The sequence below is a fragment of the Varroa jacobsoni genome, unplaced genomic scaffold (assembly GCF_002532875.2).
Source record: "Varroa jacobsoni isolate VJ856 unplaced genomic scaffold, vjacob_1.0 scaffold_1340, whole genome shotgun sequence".
In the NCBI taxonomy this organism is placed as follows: Eukaryota; Metazoa; Arthropoda; class Arachnida; order Mesostigmata; family Varroidae; genus Varroa; species Varroa jacobsoni.
In genome coordinates, this window is record NW_019214242.1 from 43,141 (window position 1) to 60,562 (window position 17,422).

General features: G+C 40.5%; 1 protein-coding gene across 3 annotated transcripts; it reads left to right on the forward strand.

Moving 5' to 3' along the window:
• Positions 1-991: 991 nt before the first annotated feature.
• Positions 992-8,926, forward strand: LOC111268999 (uncharacterized). 3 transcript variants are annotated; one of them, XM_022848290.2, is made up of 4 exons: positions 992-2,215; positions 3,762-4,394; positions 7,827-8,014; positions 8,687-8,926. In XM_022848290.2, the coding sequence occupies exons 2-4, from the start codon at positions 4,325-4,327 to the stop codon at positions 8,789-8,791; spliced, it is 363 nt and encodes a 120-aa protein (XP_022704025.1). In that variant the 5' UTR covers positions 992-2,215; positions 3,762-4,324; the 3' UTR covers positions 8,792-8,926. The 3 variants fall into 3 exon arrangements, with proteins under 3 accessions (XP_022704025.1, XP_086828025.1, XP_086828026.1); XM_086971899.1 differs by lacking the exon at positions 992-2,215 and adding an exon at positions 2,398-2,706; XM_086971900.1 differs by lacking the exons at positions 992-2,215; positions 3,762-4,394 and adding an exon at positions 4,830-5,218.
• Positions 8,927-17,422: the final 8,496 nt, after the last annotated feature.

Below are 17,422 nucleotides of genomic sequence, written 5' to 3' on the forward strand. Positions count from 1 at the left end.
TCGCCGAAGGAAACAAAGGCAGATTGAACGTGTATTGGCTACAGAATGATATGAACTCATGAATATAGCTCGTAAGATCGATTATTACTCTATCATGCTAAATTTTCATATAACAACATGTACGAAGATGTCCACTGACTGTCGTACGCTAAATCAGTCGCCTTCTTATTAGACGTTAGACTGCCGTTGAGTTAAGGACTACGTATCTAGCCGAGTCAAATGTTGATAGACATTGTTTTCTTAAGAATAGTTTCTAGTTGTTGTGTTAATAATGAAATTTATCAAAAACAGCTTTTTTTAGCCGGCTGAGTGAAGGTTTTCGAGACTTTTATTTTAACGCTGTTTAGGATCCTTTGTCTCAGCTTATGAAAATCGTCGTTGCTTTGAAAGCGGTGTGGAAACAAGCAATAAAGCAGGCCATCGAATTTGTGCAACTGAAGGTTCAAACTTGGTAAGGGGTTGTCCAGCGCGACCCAAATATTGGCTAAGCGCTGATGCAGCAACGCACTGCGTTCCATCACGATCGAAATATTGTTAATGTCCTGCTTGGAACAAACGTCAGCGCCAGTTCGGATCATTGTTTAAATTGGTGGCGGATACCCGATAAAAGTTGTAATTTTGTCGAATCAGCTATATATCTACGATCTACAAAAGCCCAAATATGGACAGATATGGGCGCATTTCTCCCTTGATAACACGCCGATATTATCCGCGGATATCAAATGGCGCATAAATATGAGTGGTTTCATGGAAAAAAGCATTCCATACTTCACTGGTTTACCCATTGGTCTTGGTAACTTTTAGAGTACTTAATACAACTTGAGAGTTGAGCTTATATGCATGTCAATTTAGTCTAAAATAATTCTAGTAATAATAATAATAATTTCTATTAAACGTATATATATATATACATAGCTTTTTTAAATTTTATTTTATGATGAACTTGCCGACACGCGTCGGTCTCAAACAAAAAATCAACGTCTTATCACTGGGTTTAAAAATATTGTATTTTTATTATTCGTACGCGACCCACCACGTCAGGAAGGGTCACCTGTTGTTGAGAAATGTTCGCCCGTACAAAACTGCTAGACCGCATACTAGTAATGTATGTAGTAATGTACTAGCACTAAAAAATTCTATTTGAGTCTAGTTGGTGCTAGGGGATGGGTCAATGAAAGTGGAGATCCATTATGCGAACCAAATCTTGCCCCTTTCACCCAGAACCTTTTGCAGGTCACTCAGTGATAAGTGCTATGTGCGAAATATACAGCCTGCTTTAAAACATGGTCATTGTCCCTTCCATAAACGGATAACACAAAAGCCTTTTATAGATGAGCTGAGATTATGGGCGATTAGAAAAACTCTACCTATCGGTGAAGTAGACACCTGGCGGTAACTCGGAATAACCGACTACTCATTTAACATATGAATCAATGTGTATAAATAACTTGGCATTCCTAACGTAGTCTTTACAACACACATAGACCCATTCTAAAGACATTTTGCACTGACACCCAACCCAATTTCGAAGAATTTCTACGCTACGTTCTCTTTGCCGCAGTGGATTTTTAACGGCCGCCCTTGGAGCTGAGGCAGTAGCCTTCATCACTGGAGCTTCTTCCTTGGCCACAGGTCCCTTTCCTGCCATGGCTTCTTATAGCACTACCCTATTCTTCAGCTTGCTTCCAACCACTTATGCGTTCAGCAGCGGCAGAAGCACTAGCTGTAGCTGGAACTTCATGCACGACAGCATTTTCTGCATTACTTTTGAAAAAAGCTCGCCTTCAAACAGTCCCGGGCACGGAAGCCATCCTCGCCAGGCAACGCCGGTGGACAAATAATTGTTATGAGAATAGTTATTGTCCTAGTTGGGCAGACTTAACTGCCTCTCAGGCAACACGTCCTCGTTACTGTCGGCCTTTTCCTCCGAAAAACTGCGAGATTAGGTGAACTTCCATCAAGTGTTAAAACGTCAAAAGCGAGAGCTTCCTCGTTTAACTTTCCATCGTGATTTTTTTGAGAACACGGGCCATTCTGCATGCGTAAATCGATACACAAACCCTCGCTAGCGTCAGACATATTTGAAGCGACGGCGCTGTATGGCAGAATGTCAAATGCAGACGCATTCCGCATCGTTAATGTTTGTTTGTATTGAGGTTGCTATTAAATCAGGTGGAGTGCGCGTCTCAAGGGTACAGAGACCGTGCAATTTAAGGTAACGTGAAAAGTAGACTGGGTTTTAACGTGACTTCATACCGTACTAAAAGCTGAAGCGTTTGTGAACTTCTGTTAATAAGTAGCTCAACAAACTTCACAAGGGCCTCTGAAAGAGGCATTTAGGATTTTCAGTACGCTGACAGGCTTACAAATGAATCTAATAGATGCTTATGTTGAACAGAAGCTGAAAACGCGAGCCGCTAATGGCAGTAGCGTATAAAGAGAATTTCGCATTGCGTAGAAATACTCTCATATCCCCCAAAATACAATTGCGCTAACGATGACTTGTTCATTAGTAGTAGACGTTAGCCAAAACGTTACATTCGTGAACGTGAATGTTCAAAATTTCAAAAGAGAATCTTCACCGTAAAAACGCGTACGAAGAGACACACTTGTATTTGATGACCTTTACATGACATTTGTATAGAACGCCATTCCGCATCTCGGTACCACGCCGGTTAGCTAGGCACCGCCCCAAAATGTACGCAGGTTAGTCGTAAACGTTCCCACCCTTCGATTTTGTTTTGATATTATCTAAGGTGGTTTTCTCCTTTAGAAGTTATCCTTGCAAGAAGAAAATATGTTTTCTTTTTAGATGACAATAACTTATTAGAGATCTACTGTTGCCTATTTGATGTCCCGACACTCTGATTATTGTTATTATTGATGTTATTCGCAAAAGCAATATGCTACCATTTAAAGCATTTGTCGCAATTTTGCCTAACTTGCTTCTGTTACGCGTACCTAAAGCATATCAAACAAGTTGACCATAAGTGTAACTTCATACTAGGACCCTAAATGATAGCCCTAAACATCTACTAGATTTCAGTCATTCAGCAGGCGTCGATGGCAAGTAGATCTCTATTAGCATCAACTGATGGCGCAAAAGATTGCAGGACATGCTCACGGACCTTAACCTTACACAGGGCGAGCGAGCTACTCTCTGCAAATGTACGAAGAAAAATTTAATTTTTTCTAGTTCCGAACATTTTTCGGCGCACACAGACTAATGGGTAGCAGTTTTTTATAACATAAGGTAGCAAAAATATTGTTGAGAGTGTTCCTTTTTCCTCTAAATAAGTAATAGGTTAGTTACAAACGTTAGTTCCTCAAAGACTTTGTACCTGGAAACATTACCGCGCTGTAAAGTTACCGCGCATTTAACACTAATATACAAATCTGTCTATAGCCGCTTTTTGCTTCCACGGTATAAGTTCGGGTGATGACGGCACTAAACGTTTTAGAGCTGAAAGGAAAGGCTTTGAGGCTATCAAAGAAATCCGAAAAAATTGTGACGATGAAATTTGAAAATTGCTCTAATGATTGATCTGGACGAGTACATTACCGTTCGAAGTGAGGTTTTTAGGTTTTATTACGTTCGTGCGCATATTCAGTCGGTATAGAGGTAAAATACCGATGCTATAATATTTACATTCGGTAGTGATTTAAAAAAGAACGGGACGGGTGCTATTCTTAATCTCTAAACCAAGAAGCTTTCATCACTAGATTTTTTTAAATTAATTTCTAGGAAAATGAAATTTCAGTGACGAAAACAACCACAAGGCCCGTTAGCATCCAGAGACAGAGCTAAAAACAACACTCTTTTTACCAAATGCTGTTTGGACGATTGTCGTCTGAGTTTAACATCATCGATACGAGTTACAAGGCCCATGGAAGTTGCGCACCCATAGATTTACGAGGGAGAGATGATGGATCGTCCATGGGCGAGGGTCGAGCACGAAATTAAGCCGAGAGTTCCAATTCTACTGGCTGACGGCTGAAGACGGCCAGCCTTCGCGAGCCAAACTTGAACAGTTAAAACTACGCAAACTCGAGAAGGATTGTAGGGAAGCCGTATCTGTCGTTGCGGCTACAAGTTGAGATTTTAGTGAACTTTTGCTATAAAACCGGTACTTCAGAGGTTTGAACTAGTGGAAATGGTTATTTTCATTGTTTAAATCTTGTAAGTGATCGCGAGTGGTATTGAGGAGGTTGGCAGGCTCGACGCAGATCATTCGTGGAATTACTTTGGCAGATAGAGCTAATTAAAGCGTGCCGGAGAGGGTGTTCTCTGAAGAAGGGCAAGTATCTTCACGAAAAAAGGCCCATGCACAGCATGGGATGCGGAAACTCCAAATCCGTCACTCCGGTTGAGACCACGACAGCTAACTCTACCGGTAAGCCAAGCACACCTCCACTCGGTATAAAGTTCTGTACAGCATATTAAAACTATTTAAAAATAGAAACAACGCAGGTTATTGCAGTGGCTTCAAATTGGGCCTCTGGAATATTACGTTGTAAACAGTCAAGCCCCAAATACATAAGCGCCTTTATCCTCCGTTAGCAAGTATGACTTTCCCAGGATGAGTTGCCAAAACCATTTGGTTTTTCAGTCTAATCGTAAAAAAGGCAACTGTTTTTAGTGAACACCGGGCCCACGGCTTAGGGACGAACACTGACAACTTCGACTCCATTCGTTTTATGCCCAATTTAATTCCGCACTGGAAAAGAAAATGTTAAGTTTCAAATACATTTACTGGAAACTGTACGTTATAGCTGACTGTCGTTATGTCCTAGAGGTTTTTCGGACTATTCTAGAACGCTAGGGAACGTAACACGGACAGTCAGTGGTACTCAAATCATTAATGCTGGCAGATTACGCAGCTACCCTAACATGCAGAGAAGGTTGCTTTATGATCGGCTTCTACGCGAGTTATTCGATTCTCGTAAAAAAAATAATGGGCCGAATCGATAGGCTTTGCCGACTCTAACTACGACTTTCATGCGACGTTATCGATCCTGTTTGACAAGGAGGTGAGGGGTTCTAAGAACTAGGTCAACAATAAGCGTAACACAACATAAGCAGACTGCATTTTAAGGTGTTCGGCATTGTGAGTTAATGAATGAGCTTTTTAGGGTGTAAAATGTTGTGATACCGGACAGATATGCTCGAGTGATCGATGGAACTGGAAATGTTGTCTGTTCGGTGACAGATTTATGTGTAAGTGTTCAGAACGCGTACAATTGCATTTTACAATTGAAGTTAGAAAAAACTGCGTTTTAGATGCTTACTGCACGATAATGTATATTTGTATGGGATTATCCTTGCAGTGAAAATATACTAATGAACTCGTCCACTAACTTATAGGTTCCATCTTACTTAGGTAATTGTTTCTGTAGATTGCACAAGTTGATTCCTATTCAACTTCAGTTTGTCAGAAATTGACCACCTTCCCATTAGTACGATTTCTGATTGCGGCTGAAAATGCTTTATGTAAGCTCCTAAGTTTGAAAAGGGCTCCTGGGTGTAAGCTCAACCTATTATATACTAAATGGTTATCCGCAACACAACAGTCTCTTACGAAAAGACGTTTTTAGCTTGACTTCACTGTGATTTTTGCTAATATATGATCGTCTCTCATCACTAAGAGGTTGAAAATTTATACACAATGTGTATTTCTACATATCTATCTATTTTATCAGCCTGCAAATTATTTTAGAATGAGATCGTAACCGTTTTTAACCTTTGCGCTGGAGATGTTCCCTGATCGCCGAACTCGCATCTACCTGTATCGTCTATGAAGTACATTGTTGAAGTACAGCTATGTTAACCTAATCAAATCCTACGGCCTCAAGTAACCTCAACGAATACTTTGTTGTCATGAAAACTGAATAAAATATATAAGCCTTTTTCCTCTCATTAATTTCATATCAAAGTACGATGATTTCCTAAAATAGCTTGAGGTCCTATTTACTTTAATAGTACTTGCATCTAATTGTATATCAGAAATTCACGCCGAATTCATTTCTGACGGGAATAGGTTACCGTTTAACCACTATCTCGGTTACGTGATTTAAGAGGTTTTTTTATACAATATAGTTTTGAGCTCCTCGTGTATCAAGTGGTCCTGTACATTGTTCAGTAGCCAGGTCATAACCATACACGCAGTGTAAAGCTTACTTCAAGTTAACTTTCGCTTATTTATGAATGATTATATAAATCTAAGTGTAGATGGTTTAAGTGTGTTGCTATGAATTTTATATATACACTTATATACAATATACTTATAGAGCTTTTTTTTTCTATTCAAAGTGATAAATTGGATTTGCTCAGAGGAACATTTTTTTTTGTGTAATTTTGCAATTACATGCTAGTTTAGTTAACAAACAACTATAAAATCTCTGGTTATAGAGATTCTAAAAGCTAGACGGATTGGATTTTGGAAAATAGAGACGTGCAGGGCCCTTTGATATACTTTTTACTAAAACATGTTTTTATTTTGAAAAGTCTAATGCACATGATATTGGTAATAGCGTGGTCGATCTTGAATAGCTAAATGAAGAAGTTAGTATTTTGACATTTTTTCTTTTAATGCGAATAGCTGCCATCATAAGGACCTCTATTCACTTATCGTTCAACATCAATGTGTTGTCGGATTATGCGACATGTCAGGTCCTTTCTCACTTTTGGCATTAGTTTGCCGAGGAAAACCCGTTTTTTAAAAGGCCTAATACTTCAATCATGAATTCCAATATTAAACGTCACTAAGACCAATTGGGCCGTTGGCTGTCAATAACAGATTTTACCAATGTCCTCAGTGAATGTGATTGTACAAAAAATAGCGAACAGATTCAAATGGCAGGTTTTGGTTTGTGTAAAGCACCATCCTGGCAAATAAAGATACCCGAGTTTCCCTGATACGAGAAGGGCCGAGGTTTCATAGTTCCGAACGACAGGTTAACACTATCGTTATCGCTTGACTTAGTCACTGCTTGAATATTAGTTGTTAATTATTGGTTAGCTGCTTAATTTAAATAAACCCTTTTTATTTGATTGAAATAAAATTGAAAGATGGTAGACTGAGCACGGCGACTACGGGAAGCCTCCGGTCTTCGGTATCAGTTAACCGGCAAATCGTCCATAATAACGAGGTATTGTTCGGTCAGCCCCCCCCCCCCCTCTTGCTCGAGCTAAACAGCGCCGCCACTATTGCAAAATACAGAAAGCTTCCCAGCGTATACTAATAACAGCCTGCGGGAAACCGAAAGCAGATCCAAAGTGGTGCATTTTTTCATTGCTCGAACAGCTTCAATATGTTCCTCTATTCGAAACGCTCTTAGATGTAACTTACCATGCGCCGAACAAAATTGCAAGAGCCGAGGTGACTTCTCTAGTTCAAATTGTCCATGGGGTCTCTGTTACATACTTCGGCACACGTTGTCGTAGAATGCTCCCATAAACAATTCGCTATTCCACAAACTCCTCCACTGTGGAAACAACCCAGAGTGTTTGAATATTCCATTGTCGTCAACATGGTGGATCTCTCAGTTGATCATAGAAATTTCGCCCTGGTAAGAAATACATACTTTGCATCCCTGATACATCGGCTGTGAAAACCTATGGCTACGTGTGTGTGTATGTGAGTTCCTCTGTGTATCGCGAGCTTTCGGCTGTACCTAACCGACTTCTAATTACGTCTTGAGTAGGTCTGCAGTTATGGAAGTATGTGATTCAGTCTTGCGTTTCTAAGACCTCGAAAAAGGAACCTGACCTCTGAACAACGCCACTGATTGTAGAAACAAACTTTCTAGAAGTTTTCAATTTGCAGTGCCGCAGACATCCCCGGTTGCATTTGAAATCGGTTTGGAAGATGTTAGCACGCCTGGAGAATCGGACGGCAAAGACCTTAAAAAACCACCGCGTCGTCTCGAGCGGCTTGTTAACGAATCAGGACCCATAATCACGTCAGAGGATGTTGAAGAAAAATTACGCAGAGCAGAAGAACGTAGACAAGAGGTCTGTTGTGCGTCTTTTCCTTACTTTGTGTTATGTTCAACTTAGTAGTATCAGGCAGAGTTTCAACAGAAACTACTATGATGTGAGTCAATTTTACTCAAGCGCCCATTAGGATCATAGTAAGTTAGTTATGTCTTCTCCGTATAGTTTCATCTTGTATTACTACCTAAACTTCACTGATATCAGTCTGTTCTTATTAGTAAACGCCCAAAAAGTTATCGTGGATATTACAAAAATTAACAAATTTAGATAAACAAAAAAAAGAGGTTTGCCACGACCAATAACACACTTCCACGCGAGTTGAACAATTGGAGATCCAATTTATTCTGCTTCCTCTCGTATTATACCTGTATTCACTAGAACGAATGTTTTCAAAAGTTAGTTAGTTAGATCGCATAGACGATATTAAGAAAAAACACAATAAATCTAATCTATTTCTTTCGCCAATACCATTGTAAAGCGTCCTCATTCCTGTGTGCTTTATGCTCAGTTTACGCATCACGTTCCTTGCGAAGTGATAACTTTTTGTCGTGACATATTCTAATGTGGTATTACCATTTTATAAAAAGGCAACAAAGGTTCAAAGTCTAAAATTATATTTAACTGAACGTTATTGCACGGTGCCTCGTATTTGCCGCTATTTAAGTGACTGGTGATGATTTTTAATTTCAGATAATCGAAGAACGGGTAAAAAATTCCCGTCTGCTCGCCGAAAAGATGAAAGCGCGAGTGACCACGACCACCGATGAAACAGATCCGTTTCCGGACCGAAGCTGAAATTTCTAATACTAATAATTTATAGTATCAGTCACTACTCTATTCGTTGCTATAGTAAAACAATCAAACTCAATGGATAACCAATTACTATAGCAATTAACGAACCTGTATAATACAAGTCATTGCTTATAACAATTCAGTATGTCTTGTTTTGCTTCTGCTCGTAAGTTTTATTCATCTATTCCACACAACAGGAACTATTAAGGGGCCACAAATTTAGCAAATATGATTGTGTATGAAGTTGTTCTTGTGGGCGTTATTTCAGGTACGAAGTTTTATTATTTGGTTGAATTGACGGGGGTCGATTGTTGCTATTACCAGCGCAAATATCTAAATTGGAAATTCCCCGTCATTTCGTTCAAATTTCTATGTTTCAAGTTTCGCGTCCGCTACCGCCGTTTCGTGTTTCATCAGACAACTGGTCCCCAGCACGAAACGAACCCTGTCTATGCAAACAGCATGTCCCCTTCACACGTTTTTTAGCTATTAGGTTGTCACGAAGATGAAACAACCCTATCGGACACAACGAGAACTGTCTGTGTGCCCTATGTCGTCGGGATTTGACCACTCAACGCGGCATAACTTCCCTACAGCGACCAGTCGGTGGATAGCAAGGACCTTTCATTGGTAGCAGCAACGTTAGAGAAGCATATTGAAGATCCATTTGTGGTGCAGTTCTACGATGTTTATGGGAATCAGTCGTAGAGGAATCTCTATTGTCACAATAGGGTGCAGTTTCGTAGCGAATTGCATATACGACTAATAGGTTCGTGTACCATGTAACAGAATGGAGTACGTCGGATCCATGGGCCAGACGGATGAACAGAATGTGAGCCTATGACGTATTTATCGATTGCCATCATTTCTAACCACCCCGTCTGCCATATGACGCGTCCGTTCTTTTACGACCATCAACAACATCTCCGTGTATGGCCATGGTGAACCAACCATTCCGTTGGTGATAAAGTGTCCTGAATATGCCCCATTGGCTGGAGACGGATGAAGTTGTCAGTATGTATCCTTAGGAGGTTTTAGTTCTCGATTGGACAGAGCCGTGAGTTTCGCCTTACGCCTGTTTCGCCATGATACACACTTTATTTTGGCCTGTGTAGAGATGAGTCATTGTTCTACAATGTCGACGAACAGCGGCCGGCTATTCCCTAGTGGCTACAATATATTAGCTTGCTCCATGATATAGTTTAAGTACATTTATGACGTGCGACACAAACTGGGTACACGTGTTCACGCGATGCAAATGACGGATAAAGAAAATTTGCACATTTGCGCGGACGATGCAAAGGGTTGCCTTCGTGTTGCTAAACGGTCTCGCGGGGTGGGACGGGTATTTTCGAGCGTGCAAAATCAAAAGAATTGCTGGCCTTCGTTTAGGAACCGTAAAGTGGGGCCACACCACCGTTTACGAACATTAACGCAGCCACCAGCATCGTCGGCACTGATATCTGGTATTGATAATTTTATACTAATACGACTAACATTACGCTTTATGGGGAAAAATTAAGGGATAGTTTTGTGTCGGGCCGGCCGGCCTGCCTGTCGATCTAAACCTGTACTAGCATACAATAGACGGGTAGTTGTTGTAGGGTTCTGTATATAGTGCAATTGTACGGTGAGAGGATTTTGCGAGATTTCGAGGCTTTAAAATGGGCAGTAAGTGGCTGTTACAAGCTTTAGAGAATGGCATAGATCTACATATGTTAATGTAGAAGTTATTCGATAACATATATTATACATTTTTCTATTGTTACCTCGAAGTAGATAAGTTAATATAACAATTATATCCTTTATTTACACAAAGTATGTGGCATTTGTATGCGCTACGCAAATTTAACTGCTGGCATACATACATACATACATAATGCGAAGTAAGGCGTGAATCCGCCGTCTCGAGTTTGGACCATATAGCGAATATTCAGTGTCCGTGAGACCTTGACCCGCATCGAAAGTTGTATACCACGCAGAGAATCTATCCGATTTACGGTTAAGTTCCCGCTGTTCCTCTTTCTCATCAAAATTGTTGGATATTCTGTACTACGTAAGAGATATTATTTGAGAACTAAACCAGTTTTTCCCTACTGTATAATAATATCTGGTTATTGGTATTATTAGATGATAGTATAGCGAGTGGCGCTTCCGGCCTGAGCTGCTACTCGTGTTCGTCTGTTACCGCCTGCGCCAGCGACCTCGTGCTGGTACCAGTATCACTTATATCGTTGCTACTGCAAGAAGTTCGGATAACCGGGTACAAGTTATGCGTAAAGTACAGACTCTGGCGAAGAGTCAAGCGATCGTGGATATCGAGGTGAACGTTGTGTTCCTTAAGATGGACACTTCTTTTGTGATTGTGACGTTTGTATCGTCACAACGGTTGTACTGTCGCTATATTGCCTACGCTGTTCTTAGTACCCAGAAAATGTCTGCTTCAATATGAATCACTGTTAATCGCCTAAAGCAAAACTCTATATTGTAACATAGTCTGGCTTGACCCCGTGGTTAATGGCTGAAGGAAAAGTCACACGTACCGCATTAGTTCATATAAAAGCATACAATATATGCTAGGAAATCATCTGGGTATCAGCACCTCATATAGACACTTCTATTCGTATAGCGAGCACGGTAATATTGTATATAGAAATAAATGAGCTACACTTATAGATCCCTATCGGCGTGTGATGATTACAGTAAGACCAATCGAGAATTATATGCTTTGGTAGTAAAACGGGCACGGCATTTTGTGATGCAATACCATGGCAAAATGAGAGACTTAGGCCAAATTTATGAGGGTAATTGTGGAGAATAAGATGGTCTATTATTGTAACAAACACTGATCCTTCGGAAAATTTCAATACGTTTAGTCAGCAAACATACATATTTATTCGACCCTGTCGCAGTCAAGCTGTTATAGTGTAAAATAGATTGACTCTAGTATGTTTGATGTCTTTCGAAATCCGGGTGTTTTATCCCTGAATTACCAAGCCAGCGAAAATTTCGTGTTTTTTTGTCTGCGAGAGCTAAACGTTACTACGCTGAATAGAAATTAGTATATAGGTAGTGGATTGAACATAATCTACATACGGAAAGTTACGAAGAAGACATGCTACCTAGGAAAACACTGGTAATTACTTTGTTTATTCTTTCTGTCTGACAACACAATTTAATCCTTCGTACAAGCATTTCCTTCAAGGCACCGAACCTGGGCCGGCTCTCTTAAAAAACTTGACATGTACTTCTATTTTGTTTTCATATGGTGCACGCAGATTCGACTCAACGTAGCTATAAAAGGGAGTGCGCCCCATATTTAGCGCCCATTACTTCTAGCGGTAAGGCAACGATACGGGAGCTTTGTCCACACATATATTATTCGCGTGGGACGCACAGCAAGCGATAAGTTTATGATGATTAGTTGGCGACATGTTAAATGCAACTTATTAGTTCGTTCGGGTTCTGGGTTCAAGCTGTTTTAGCCGACTGCGCAAATGTGATCCAAAATAGCTATCTATTATCAACCAGAATGGAGTCCTTCGATGCAGTTTCTTCTGCTATTCTGTATAATTATTGTAAAACTTCTTGCGACTGCTTCGTAGATTTCACTTTCGCATCACAAGAAATCATACAAGAGTTCATCGTCTAAGTATCTCTCTACTACAATCTCAGTGTTAAAAGCGGTGACCTCTCGTGAGGCCGTTTGCCCCGAAGCAAGAAGGTATTCTTCCCGCAACTTACCGCGCAGTTGAGTCCATGCTTCCGAAACAGCTTAACCATCCACACAATAGCTGCGATAATGGCGCATAGGAACGCTATAGCAAACGTCATGGAGATGAGTGCTTTGCGCACTTTCGACGATTTCGAACTGCCACAGTTTCTTTCATCGCTAAGATCACCACAGTTATTACGGCCGTCGCAGACGTGGACGCCACTAATGTACAGAGGTATCGTGGCACATTTGAAGCAGCCGTGTGATTCGGTGTCGTGGCCTCGACAGCTGGCCTTGCACGCGGTAACCGTCATGTCAAAGCCGAGACCCATCGTCCAAGTCAGGTTGTTTGATCGTTTCGCCGTCGCCCAGTTCAGTTCGACGCCCTGGCTGTCGGTCACACTGTGATAATTACTTGGCGAGTCACCGTGGTACAAATCTCCGGAAAATATGAGTGATTTTAGGTTTCCAGGAATCGTCAGTGTTAAATTGTCGGCGTGATTTCGGGTGACGAGGGTTCGTATCGTTAAAATAAGCCCAATATCATCGCTCCTTCCTTGTATACGCATCGTACAGTTTACGCCCGCTTCGTACGCGAACGTCGTTGGGTTTTGGCTGCGGATCAAGAGTTGTTCGTCAAATTGAATTGTCCGTTCGGGCTCGCAATAGTCTTGCAGGGTATACACGTGTGGCAGAAAATCTTCAGTTGTTGGACTACTGGTACTTATTAGCTCAGACGGCGTCGATTGGGTGACCGGATCAGACGGATGTGCTGTCGCGACAATAAACAAAACGGTCAGAAATTTCACGGCTGTGGGAAGCTGATCCATCTTTTCAATGGCCAGCTGGTTTGAGGTAAACGTATGCGCGTCTGAGGAAGAACTCAGGCTTGTTTATAACCTAGAAGTTCTGCAGCGTGTTCCGGGTCCGACAGGATCGTGTATTACTTTCAGTCTCGTAGAACAATGCAATATTTTCTCCTTTGGCGACACGTCCACTTTGCAACAGATTTGACATGTCAGACGTGTTAATTAGTCTAGACTGTTTGTGAGAGCTAACATTCGACAGCGAACGCGCAGGTCAGATAAAGTAAAAGAAAAAACACGTAAAATTTAACAACAATAAAAATTGTAAGGTCGACCAGGAGATCGTTGAAAATTAGCGATGCTGGTTTTGTTTCTATTGATAATGACTATTGCTGTTGCCGCCACCGCTTTCTCTTCTGTGCAAATGCGGACTTTCCGCGTTGAGTACTTTAACTCACTGAGATCAATTACTATTTGGTGAGAAAGGAGGGGGCGCTGCTCTTTCCGTGTGTGTTTTTTTATCTGGCTGTGTTGACTCGTGCTGTAAAAACGATTTGCAGGGGGTGCAAAGTGTTCGTATGGAAATGTTTGCTTGTAAGTTTGATAGCTTTATGTATATGACACATGCCAGCTGCTAAATGCTATAATATCTCTTTTGGTTTTTGAGGAGGGATCGTTCAGATCGTGTTTAAAGACAAAATAAAGCCATTGAAGAACACACGCGTCCAACGTTCGTTAAGGCCTTGCGTACTGATTTCTTAAGGCAACCGAATTGGACGCGCAGTAAATCAACAACTCATCTACTTATATAATCACACTTATAGTTTGTATTAACACACTTCAGTTGTGACATCCAGTAGATTGCCTTTGTGGCATGACTCATCGCGCCAGCTTCGTCTGTGGCCTTGAGTTTCAATAGGACATAACTTTATATGATGATAACAAGTTTCAGCAAAGACACCTTTCAAAAGTCCACCATCGATATACGCCTTCTCATCTCTTCAATTATCAAAAGAGATCGCATTAATGTTATACCACCAGTTAACTTGATTACAATAGATTTTTGTATTCTCATTTATATTGAATTCATTTGTACCAGCCCTTATCTTCCTTAAATGGACTGTTCAAAGATAACTTCTCGCGGCTCCGTCACGAATCGATGGGTCAACGTTTAAATTTTATCTAAAAATAGGGATTTTTTCTAAGTTATATTAATGATTAATTACGATATGTGGCACATAAATTTCTATGGAAATAAAAATGGCAATAAATTGTTTGTTGTTTTTCGCTGTGATTTACTGTTAAAGATTTGAAATCGGTTCGTGTGTCAATTAATTGTTGATAGGTTTTTAGGTTTACGAAACCAATCATTCTGCAGTGTCAAACGGGCACGATACATTTCATAGCAATTGTGTAATAATAAATGTATGCGCTATAGTCAGCTCTTCGAAACAGAGCTATAGACCCTCCATGTTCTGAATACGCAGTAGAGATGCAATACATTAGTCATGATTCGTCTCAAAATGACTTAATGCTCTTCAGTGTTAGAGTTGCTTTACCGGCTTGACGACCCTTGTCCTTTGTCCTATGCCCTATGAACTTTGAAGACCAATAGCCATGTGTCAGATATATGGATGCTCGTACTTCCAGAGGAGGCCTGTAGATGGTAGGTTATCGTTTTTTAGAAATAGCCTTTTTTTTGGAGGCTCTGTTAGCGTGTTTTTAAAGATGGCGGATCTGGGGATTTTTTCATGTGATGACTCATCATAATCTTAAGATATGTTGAATCTTGCCTGCGCGACTGTAAAGTTGCCCTTCAAACACAACCACCACAGTTTCCGTAAGGTCTTTATGTAATGTTAGTTATTCGCTGTTACGCCGCTTATGCAGTACCCAGTAATTGTTCAGCACCTTTTCTATGTGATAACATGCAGCCTCCTGCTGAAAGCCGCGTTTTGCAACCATTTATCTTCAAGCTCTAGGGCCGTATGTACCATGTAACATTAATAATCCTATATGTTGTACAAATAAGCTTCATAAATTGGCCATTGATAGTGATATAGATCTGAAATAATGTCTAATCTAACCCCCAATTACTTCCAAGACATATTTGTGCCGCAATGACAGCTGATACCTTACAGGTCTAAAAGCTACTGTTGATAAGTTTATCTCGTCCTGAAGAATTATGCTTCAGAGCATGCATATAAATACAACGCAGTGCAACCTTAAAAAATCACCGTTTTCTTTATCCGGGAATAATAAATTTAATAAAAAAACAAAAATATTCCGACTCGTAACTTCTAGAAACTGGTCGACCTGCTGTCGTGCGTATGGAAGTATACTTATCATACGCCAATAATAAAGCAAACTGACGTAAGTTCAATAACGTACCGTCCAGCGCATGTAGCAATACTTTCGTGAAAAAAAAATCATTTTTTTGAATTATTATCATCCTCGTTTCTTGCTGTATGCCACATCATACTTCTGAATTATAGAAATAAGACCTATTATACAAACCGGCGTATTTGCTCTTTAGTGTATCTATGATATATACAGCGATCGTGTTTACCGGAAGTATGAGCAAGGATGGCTCAAAAGTGTACGATCTATATATAATTACATATACGCAGCATACATAGGGAGTCACGATAAAAACGAATTGATTGAATGTAAGAGAAAAACATTCGAATGGCCCTTACGTGCTTAGTTCTTAACAGAGGTCGCGATCGATCTTAGCAAGATAGCTGGTGTATTTTCTCAAATGCTGGGCACAGTTCATGCTGTTGCTTCCTGCTTCTAGTAATACCGTTAGTTGACTAGAAACAATCGTAAAGGTGCGTCCGTATAATACATTCACAGGTCGACTATATCTTCGACCTTGATCGCTCGCACTCACTGTGCTACCATTGAATGCTACCAATAAAGTGGGGTCTGGCGATACATTCAATACGATCTCTTACTATTATCTTTCCCAACTTCCCGAAATAAAGTTGCTCTCAGGGTGAATCTAAGCTGCTAACGCCCGAATGCATAGTAGCCGTCATCCACATAAGTTAGACGTCTTTGTTGTCTATATCATAAATTGGTCTGGGACATAACCATCGCACAGGCTGCCGAATTTGCCGACTTGTGTAGAGTTTTCGATCATATTCAATGTAAACTTATTGTGCATAATGCGTATTTGATTAGACTGCCCCTTGGAGATCCGTATACTCGTCCTAGTTGCTCACGGCAAATACGGTATTTTGGTAGGTAAAAGTTAGCTATACGACGCTACGTTGAATTCAACTGATACAGGCAGGACGAGCATTTCTGGGCAGTAATCTTGTGACGTGTAGACGTGAGGTTCCTCTTTGGCCAGCGCTGGTAAGCCGGTGTGGGCTCCAATACGATCCGCGGGATTCGACGCCACAGCTCTGACAAGCAGTACGATAGCCGTCTATCAGTGACGAAAATAAGCTAAGATTAGCTTCACGGAACACAACGTTTTCAATCAGGAATGTATCTGCCTATATGAGCCTGGGTAATTCTGCATTGTGTCCTGTCTAGTCATTCCTATCGAACGCAGTTGTTGTCCTATGGCACGTAAGCGTATTCATACGAACTCAACCTGTAATCACGTCGGCTTTCTCTTAAAGTATATTGGTTGTTCTTGTTGCTAAGCAGATCATTACGTAGGGAATTATGAAGAACAGAAAAAAACATAACAATATGATTCTTGATTTATAATGGGTCCCATATCGTGTAGCTCGGTAGCTACACATGAATTAGTTGCAATTTCTGTTAAATGCCCAGTTTCTTATGACACTCTGGAGGATAGTTTGTATCTATGGGCAAAAATAAGAATATGACAAGCTGCAACGAGACCTTATGAAACTGATGTTTGATTCGTAGTTTGGGCCAGTTTTATATAGATACGTATAAGAAAAATGTGAATACTTATTCCATAGACAACGTCGTTAAAACTGCTGGGAGTTCATAATCCCGCTGAACCTATGCGGGAAACGAGCCTAAACGCGCTATTATTTTGATTGGCTTATACGACTAAAAAAACTTTTCATTATTACTACACATTGTCTAGTTTCATAGTTTCAACATACACATACAAAGCGG